This window comes from Octodon degus, unplaced genomic scaffold (genome assembly GCF_000260255.1).
Source record: "Octodon degus isolate 3935 unplaced genomic scaffold, OctDeg1.0 scaffold00313, whole genome shotgun sequence".
NCBI classification, from domain to species: domain Eukaryota; kingdom Metazoa; phylum Chordata; class Mammalia; order Rodentia; family Octodontidae; genus Octodon; species Octodon degus.
In genome coordinates this window covers 778,742-789,047 of record NW_004524889.1, presented here as the reverse complement: position 1 = coordinate 789,047, position 10,306 = coordinate 778,742, and the positions used below count along the sequence as shown (strand labels likewise).

At 34.4% G+C, this 10,306-nt stretch overlaps 1 protein-coding gene across 1 annotated transcript in view; it reads right to left on the bottom strand.

The window, feature by feature from the left end:
• The window catches only part of Cfap47 (cilia and flagella associated protein 47), a 529,200-nt gene that overhangs the window by 377,840 nt on the left and 141,054 nt on the right, over nucleotides 1-10,306 (bottom strand). The window contains exon 26 of the mRNA XM_023707817.1: nucleotides 9,380-9,592. Coding sequence (XP_023563585.1) covers nucleotides 9,380-9,592 — 213 coding nt within the window. The remainder of the gene's footprint in view (nucleotides 1-9,379; nucleotides 9,593-10,306) is intronic.

Here is a 10,306-nt window from a genome sequence, read left to right as displayed (position 1 = left end):
GTAAGAGAAACACTGAGATATTTAAATGTGTGTCTGATTTATTTCACTTAAAACTATGGTTTCAGTGTACATCCATTTACCTAGAAATGTCTCAAGGCCTTCCTTCTTTACAGCTATGTAGTACTCAAGTGTATGTGAATACTACATTTTCTTTAACCTGTCAACTGTTAATGGGCATCTGAAGTATTTGCAAAATTTAACTAATAAAAGTTATTCTTCTGTAAACATACCATCACTGTGGTATGGTGCTTTAAAACAAGTTTTTATTGTTCTGTTTTTGCTTTTCTTATACTAGTTTGCTAAAGATTGTAACATTGATTTTATAAGTTCTTTTTTATTTATTTATTTGTTTATTTACTTATTCATTTATTTTTTGCAGTACCAGGGATTGAACTCAGGACCTTGTGCTTGTCATACAAGCACTTATTCCACTGAGCTATCTCCCTGGCCCTGATTTTAGTTCTTTAGAGTAAAGCTAAGTGAATGAGTAAAAACATCTCCAAAATTTGTGAATAATAATATATATTATGTAACTATATTTTTGTTAAGTAATACATAATATATATTATACAATGTAGAAATATTCATTCTATTCATTGAGATAATTAAAATACATTAAAAGAAAAATGAGCTAGAAATTGATAATACTATGTATCTTAAGAAATTATTTCTTGAAAAACAATATTTGATACCTCACTAAGGAACGATAGTAATGTTTATGTAGTCTCTATATCAATACATATAAACATAAACCATTAGAGGTAAATGAATTTATATATTTAAAAATATTACAATGAAATAATATGAAAAAATACTCTGACATTATGAGTTTCTGTTCTATTCTGGGTTTTAAATATCAACCTGAATAGCACACATGAATGATTTAAAATGATTCAACTAGGCAAAAATCAGGAAGCACATCCTTGACAGTATTAAGGCTGATGATATAATGTGGATTTGATGAAATTTATAATAATGGTGTAACAATGTTCCATGCCATCCGTGACACTGATTTTAATTATTTGTTTGTGGTAGTGTCCAGTAGCTATCCGATGTCTTAATTATTTTCATATCAGAATTTCAAAAATACAACAAAATACAATTTAGATAACACAAGTTCTGCTCCCCTGTCTCTTTCAGTGATGGAGAGTTAATACAAGGATACAAGTTTTTCACATTGAGCAACATTGCCTGACTGTTTATGTAAAGTTTGAGATAGTATGTAGCTATGTACGTAAATTGCCCAGGCTTAGCTCAAGATTCCAATCCTCCTGCCTCAGTCCTCCACAGTGGGAGGTTTACAAAAGTGTGCCTCCGTAAAATCTATTAAAGATGTGTAATGAAGTATTGTTTCTAAAACATATTCACCGAATTATAAAATTTAATTACTGCTATTTAATATTAGTATAATATCATCATCCGTAAATCAAAACTCTAACCCATTAAGTCACCCCTTCCCTAGCCAAGGTAAATTACTAATATATTTTGTCTGTATGAATATGCTTACTTTAGAAATGGCCCTATCAGAATTTTTTTTTTGCATTTGTCACAGGGTCTAAAGGGTGTACAGAGTCTCTATGTACATCGGACTCATAGTGATCCTCCTGTTTTCAGCCTCACAAGTGCTGGGATTACAGGCACGCACCACCATGCCCAGTCTCAATCACAGTCTCAGTGTGCCCCAGGGGCAGGGCTGGTAAGGCATGCTGGGGATCAAACCCCTATCTCTGCACTCTGCCTAAGCAGCCACTTTAGTCTTCTGAGCTATCAGACTGGCCCTTTATTGGAAATTTTTTAAAAAATCATTGTATAATAATTTTAGACTGTGTGAACTTTGATCTTCATAGTAACATCATATTTTGATATTGAAAGCATGCTGACTATGTGTAATTTATGTATGATGTGAAAAGTCTCATTATTCACCTCCCTGAATATCGTCTGGGAATATTTAATATTCTAATCATATAGTTATAATTATCCCTCTACCATTAAGGACACGAATCTTATGCCCTAAATTTTTAGGGATAATGTGTTGAAACTTACATTATATCTAAAAATAAATGAACTCTTAGTTATAATGTTTTATCACATTCTAATATCATAAATAATATAGTGAAGTCCATTCTAAACATATCTAGTATCATAAGAAATATTATTGTTTGTATGTATCATATTTACTAGCTTCTACTCCTATCTATAGTCTTTATAGGCAGATATTTCACTCTAAACACAGTTCTATCAAATATGGTTTTGATTGCCAGACATTAAGGCAAAGCAAGTAAGGGAAAGCCTCCACATTTATAGAAATATGTCATTATAGCCTCAACACAGTTGTTTATTCAAACTTGCTTCAATATCAGTAGAAAAGAAAACATGATTTTAAAACTAAAACTGGCTATAAATGAATTATTTATTTATTTATCCATTTATCCATTTATTTATTTATTTACTTATTTAGGTAGAGCCAGGGATTGAACTCAGGCTCTTGTACTTGCCAGGGAAGCACTTATTCCACTGAGTCATCTTCTTGGCCCCAGAATGAATAATTTAAAAGGTTACTGTTAATGATGTCTGTGATTAAATGATACATAGATTTCTATTTCATAGGTATGAAAAGCATTGTTTGAATTATTATTATGAACATATGCTCATTTTAGTTATTTAAATTCTTGATTTCCTATGCATAAACCAAATATCGAAATGAAATACTGTATTCTGTTTTTAAGGGGAAAAACCCCCATTCTAAACTCAAAGTTTAACTAACCTAGAATCAACCTCTCAGAGGTTCAAAAACTTATTTATCCTCTTTAGTGAATTCCTCACAGGTGACCTGACTAGTTTTCCAGTATCAATGCAATATCACTGCATTTCTAATTAATGACACAAAGCTGCATGGTTGAAAGGCACAAAATCTCTGCTATACTATCTGGAAGAAACTGATTACAAGAAAGAAACTCCACAAATTTCTTGCAGCTGCTACCTTCTATAGAATTTCAATTCTTGAGTTCAAAAAATAAAATGATGTTTACACAGACTGTCAGCTCCTGGGAGCTTCTAGTGGCCTATCTGTGAAAATACTTAAATTTGTTCATTGTAGTCTGCCTCCTACTTTTGCCTCTGCACTCCAACAGTCATTGTCTTTCTGATAAAAAAACAAACAAACCTGGCAATCTCACCTTAGGCCAAGGCCTAACTGTCCAGATGGCACATGCTGTTCTTGACGTCATGAATAAATGAGGACCACTTAATCCTGCCAAGAATGTGTCTACCAAGCTGGCTCCAATAGAACAGGTCTGCCTATCACTGACTGAAGAACTGTTCTTGAGCCAGTCAACCCTAAAAATGAACTCCCTGACAGATGCTGAGTACACCTTGTTTATGGATGGAAGTAGCTCTGCTAGCAATGGAGTCCGATAAAGTCAAGTTGAGTGCTCAGCTGTGCCTATTTGGGCTTGCCTGAGGCCTTTGCTACCTGAGCTGACAGGGCAATAAGTGTTTGTAGGGTCCTTCTGTGAAAAATCATCCCTAAATATGGCTTCTCCTTGACCATTGGAAGTGGTAACAGACCTGCATTTGTAGCAGAGGTAACTCAAAACCAGAATAAAATAACAAAATTAAATAGAGCAAACAGGCCAAAAACCTCTAAATTTTTTTTTTCTTTTAAAACAGCTGTCACCAGGCCCTTCAAAATATGGCTAAATGACCAGCTTTACCTGTAGACAGCTCATGTTTATAACCCACATGCATATGAATACCTCTGCAAGTTTCAGAAATCCAGTCTTAGTTACATCACACTAGCATTAGGAGTCCACCTAGAAAATTGCTGGAGTGTTTACCAGGACAGTTTCTCTGAGGTTCACTCTGAAGAGACAATACATACAAAACCCTGCTCTGGTCACACCAGGTGCTGACCAGTCTATACCTACTGCTCCTGAGTTTTGGACTTTTTCAGGCTGCTTACCACATTCCTTGCTTCCTCGCTCCACTGCTGTGATTTTTGCCTTAAACTTTATGGATGGTTGCCCCAAGAGAATAGAACAATGAACCAAACACTTAGCCAAGATTTGATGATCATCCAGGGTACGTTGGACACTTTCCTAGGTCAGTTAAATAACTCACTACTTTGCCAGAATAACAGTAAATTGTGGCCACTAAAGTGGAAATAGGTGTTTTCCTAAAAGTAACTTAGGGAGAAACTGTAATAAGGGAAGCAAATTACAAAAGCCCTGTAGGAATACTTGTATTCTTGGAGACCTTAGCTAGGGACCCATCTTAGGACCACTGAGAGTTTATTGTACTGCTTCTAGTTGGGCATTATATAGTTAATTGGCTTATTCTGTTCATCTCAAAATATCTCAACAAAGATTTGCAAGAGAACTAAGAGAGGGGAGACAAAGGAGGAAATGCCTCCCCCACAGCCAGTCTGATAGTGGACCCAGTAGTGTTCCTATTACTTATCTCTCTAAGAAATTCTCAGTCACTGTCATACTCAGCTGGTCATTATGATGCATATTATAAGAACCAATCAATAACAGCCAAATACTTTGCTTGTGTACTTCCTGCTTATTTATCCCATATAAGTGCGAACCTACCAGAGATCAGGGTTTGGTATTTTAGACATGATCCTGATCAGCCCAATTGATGTAAAATAAATCTGCCTCTAAATCCTGAGTGTCTTTTTAGTATTTGTTTTCTCTTTTGCAGCATCATTTTTGTTATTTCTTTCTTTATCTGTGTACTTATATTTTCTATGATTTCACTGAATACCCCCTTGACTTGTGTTCTAATTGCCTTTGTTACCTTTTAAATAATTTGTGCCTCTTACTTTTTATGTTCTGGCCCTTCATGCCCCCTGGACTGGCTTTTATGAAATTCAGAAATTGGGGAGACATTTATTTGCCTTCTCTCTTCATGTTTCTGCTGGGGTTTTTCTTTCTTTTGTTGGTTGTTTGTTGCTTAGGTTTGTGGATGTTTGTAACGCAAAAACTTTGTTGAAGGTACAGAGATATCTTTAGTCACTTTTCAGTGTTATACTTTGGGTATGATTAACTATTGTCTTTGGCCTCAATCCTAAAATCTGACCATGTTTTTATAGTTTGGAAGGGGAGAATGCAGTGTAATTATCTCCATAGCAAATTTCTCCATAAATGCAGTCTAATATTGTTACAAATGTAATCTGAATGCTGGCTTACAGAGAAATAACAACAAATATAGTGATACCTCTATTATTGAACTCAATTCATTGCAAATTCATATTTAAAAAAACAAAGAGTTTGGTGATTGCACATTTTTTCCCAAAAAACATAATGGAGAACCAAATAATTGATTCTGAGGAACAAAAGTAAGTTCATTTTTTTCTAAGACTTTAGACAAATTTTACAATTATTTCTTTCATTAACTCTATTGTGGCCCTAACAGTTTTCCTCTAAGTTTTACTGCTAGTATCACTAACTTTCTTTGGAACCATGGTTATGCTTTTGTATGAAAATAAAGTCCAAAGAATCACAGTGAAGAATGCTTTAATGGACTAACATAACACCATATGTTATCTGGGGGAGAGTGGCATTTAGAGTAAAGCATAACCCCTTTTGTTTCCACAATGAGACATGACATGTAAGTTATTCTTGGATAGTACAGGATTTTTAGTTTAACTATGGAACAAAGTTGCACACACTGAGCAGAAATATTTTCAAACTTTGCTGTTTGAGTAGTGGACACTTTGAGCTTGGAGCCATTAAACAACTCAGATAACACTTTAAGCAGCACTGGTAATATCAAGCACATCAGTTACAACAGTAATATTCAAGTCAAACTGGATATGAACATAGCATAAGAACTAATCATATGCATTCTTTAACACTAGAGAAGAAATCCAAACTTGTAGTGTAAACATTAAGATAATCTAGGTACTGATTTAAGACCGGGGGTTTGTGAAATAGCTCCACGGTCTAAGCACCTGTCTGCCAAGTGCAAGGACCAGAGTTCTACCTCTGGTACTGCATGCCCTGCCAGCCCCAGAACTTCAAGCATGCCTGGTCACTGAAACCAGGCATGGTGGTGAATGTCTGTAATCCCAGTTAATGAGAGGCTGAGACAGAGGGATCACTATGAGTCCAAGCTGTGTAGCAAGACGCTGTACCAAATAAGGGATTTAAAAAGCTTTTCAAAAAATAAACCTAATGTGTATTGAATACAATGACTATGGCTGCTAATCATAGAAAAAGATGCAATGGTATTTATACAGTGTTAACTGTGAAAATATTAGTAAAGCTTCATGGTTATATGACTATAACATTGTTTAGCAGGAGAGGATGAAGGAGGAAAAATTTGAAACTTTAAACTATGATATGAAAAGGAGGATGAATAAGTGCTAAAAATAATCTTACCAGGGAGTAGAATAATATTTATAGAAATAGGTGAAGCTAAGAGAAAAATTGGCAAGAAATGACATATAAAATCTATAACAGAAGTCAATATAAGAAAAAAATAGAGAACAAATAAAAAGAAGCAAAAGGGCAAGTGCACAAGTCTTCAAAACAAACATAGTTTACTTGCACAAAACTGATCAGTTTTGAGAGATCATTAATACTCTTGAAGTGGTTTTTGTGGAGGTGAAACAAATGGTGAGAATTTGAATTGGTCCCTCTTATGATAGTATTAAAATTAAGTCTACTTAATTTATCAAGTAATGTTAATGCCCTGATTTTATATACTTGTATCTATCATTAAACTTTGTGATACTTGAAAAAAAAGAAGCAAAAATGAAAAGTAGCAAAAAAGAGATAAAAGCACAAACAAAAACTATGCAATCTCCAATAAACTAGTGAAACAAAAGGGAGAGAGAAAAACAAGAAAGAAGAAGCAAACAAAACTAAACTGAAAATAATACATACACTAGCAAAAGACAAAAAAAAACAAAAAAACAGAACAAAAAAGGAATCACAAAAAACAAAAACAAAACAAAATTCTGTGATTCTCAATGTGTGATTTTCTTTTGGGTTCTACAACTTTGAGGCAGTGTCCAACTCAAGATGTTTTACTACCTGCGCTGGTAAATATAGAAGGCAGTTAGACCCCACATCCTAAGTGGATGCAGGCAATACCAGGCAGTAAGTTTAGGGCAAGGTTTCCAATACCATGACTTTCAAACTCAGAGTAATTCAGGCTAAGTCTGGCCTCTGCTCATGGTAGCTGTGTCTGAGTGGCATTAGCTCAACCTCTCAGGTCTCTTTCTAGCCTGACTTCAGCTCCTTGACCAGTTTACACTGGCTTTCTTTTAACCAGTCACCTTGGAAACATAAGACTTGGAGCGCAGAAGTGAAACATCCTTCCATCTGCCCTGTTCCTCAGGTTCAAACAACCAACTCTTCCCTGGAAAGGTGTCCAAGTAAGCCCTCTATCCAGTATTATGGCAGGTGCTTGGACTAGAATTCCTGGCAAGCTATTGTCTTTCAAAGAACTCACATATACTTAACTCACCCCTTCCACTACTATGTATCTACCTAAAGGCCTTTGACCCTGGGGTCCTCAGCGTTCACTTTATCTGTAGTTTTTAACTTTCCTGTTATTAATTCCTGGTTTTGGGGGATCTACTCTCTTGTTCTTCTTCAGTTTGTTATTTTTCAATATCTGGATCCCAAAGCTAAGAGAGACTCAGTTTTGCACTCTCCCTCTTTCCCAGAAGTCTATTCTCATTAATTTGATTGTCTCTTTCCCACATAATGTAACTTTCCAGGACAAGAGTAATGGTTTGAATTATCATGTAATCCCCACTGCTCAGAACAGTATTTGTCTTCTGGTACACATGTAACACATTCAAGATCACCTTCAAATTTAACCTGCACTAAATTAAACATTAGCACATTCTTACTATTTAACTTCAGTTTAAATGTTTATTACATTTTCAAAGCACCTGCAGTTACAGGTATATCATAATTTTCAAAACTATACTGTGTCCTTATTCATTTTATATTGATGACCTCATTTTTTAGGAGGAATCTGCAGACAACCTGAAAATATTACTATATGCGCTAACCTTATCATCAGTTAAAAGCTTCCACTTCAATTTAAAATATTTCTTTAAGTGGAACCTGAAAAACTTAATTTGTGCATGAAGATTCCTGCTCTCCTATACAGATGGTTATTTTATGACACTTGTCCTAATTTTAGAGGACAGTCTATGGATAGCCTATGTGTAGCTCAAAGTGTTTCCAATTAAAAGTATATGGAAAACATATTCTAAGATCCTCAAACCACTTTACTGTATTCCTTTTTAATCCCTTGTCTCCTTCCTCCAATGACTTCATCTGTTATGAAGTATGACTTGATATGTTAAAAGCAAAGTCAAGAAGAAAAAAAAAACTTGAATATATAAAGATACAAAAAATGTAGAACAGAAGCTGATACAGCAATGAGAGGAATTATATTTTATTGCTGCATTCATTCTTTAACTGCTCATAAACCATTTCTAATAGCAGTAAAATATTCTACAAAGATATAAAATTCCACCTAAATCTGTTACCAATTTATAAATTTGTATTATCATCAGTAATAAACATACCATGCAATAGTTTTGGGAGTATGACAGGAGAGAACAAGGAATGCATACAAAGCAGGAAATAAATAAAAATAGAACAGTGTCAGCGAGACAGCTCAGTGTCTATGTATCTGCTTTGACAAGTGCAGGGATCAGGATTCAATCCCTGCTCCTGCATGCCACTCCGGCCTGACCCCCAGGGCACGCTGAGCCAGGACCGAGTCCAGGCGTGATGGTGCACACATGTAATCCCAGTGCTGGGGAGACTGAAAACAGCAGAATCACTATGAGTCTGAGCCTCATAGTAAGACCCTGTACCAAATACATAAATGGAAAATAATAATTTAAAAAATGAAAAAAAGAAATAAAACATTTTTCTTATTCTTTGGAAATTCTGTTTATAACATGATAATAGGATTCTCAAAAACGTATGCGCATATTAAAAATCTCCATGATTTTACTGTTGAGATTTGGCTTAATTTTACAGCTTTGTTTTTTCAGAATCCATTAAACTAAAGCACCCAAGATACCATCAAACTAGAAAGTTTTTTTCAGTCTACATATCTCACTGTTTCGCTGCTTGTAATAGTCTTGCCCTTCACCATACCATGTTACAGATCACACAGAGCAGAGGCTCAGAAATGATATTAACAAAACTATAAATTGAGGACAAGAAGCCTAATTTCAAAAGAAAATACCAGTACACTATATGCTGGTTTTTATGAAAACAACTGATGGGGTAATTTTATTTCATGTTCCTTCTTTTAACATTTTATGTTATAGAATATAAACCTAGCATTCTTCACTGTCAAGTACAAAATAATCTACATTTAAATATCTTACCAGTTACCACTGTCATCAGAGAAATGAAGATTGCTGAAAAATGACACAGGTTTAGATGATTTGAAGCAGACATGGAAAATGAGTTCATTATTAGTGCCAGTATTAGAGCCTATGATGATTTGGTCTTTTATGAAGCTCACTGTAAGTGGGTGAATTTCTTCATTATCATTAAGAAGCTTTACTTTGAGAATCTGGAAAGTTACAGTTGAATTTCTATTTAAAATTAAAAAAAAGGTATTAGCTCAAAATACACTGTACTTATATGTATGCTTTTTGCTTTTTAAATCTTTTGAAAGATTAACAAAATATATTTCCAAAAATATTCTCAATTATTTTTTACAATTTATTTATGTATTTATTGATTTATTTGATACAGGGTCTTGTTACACAGTTCAGACTTACACTGAGTCTCTTGGCTCAGTCTCCCCAGTGCTGGATTATAGGCTTGCACCACCATGCCTGGTTTTGTGACCTGCATGGTGTGCAGTACCTGGTATTGAATTTAGGTCCTTGGGTTGCCAGGTAGGCACTTAAGACTGCCAAGGTATTTCTCTAGCCTCTCAATTATTAAATATAACTTTGCATCACCTTATTTTCTCTTAAGAGTATATGACTGATAATGTGTTAATTTACCACAGAAACATTTGAGGGGATTCAATGTTTCTCCTGTTCTATAAAGATTAAAACAATGATAAAATCTTTGATTAAATACGATGTATTTTTAACATTAATTGAAACAAATATTATTGTTCTTAAGTATAGCATGAAAATAATTTACCACAAATTATCACTTCATTGCATATTTGGTGTACACAGTTAACAATGCATGTACATACATGCACAAATTTTTAAATAGGTATAGTATGAAGCTTTTATCACACATTATTTTAAATCACTATTCATCAAAATTTCAACTAACATTTAAAT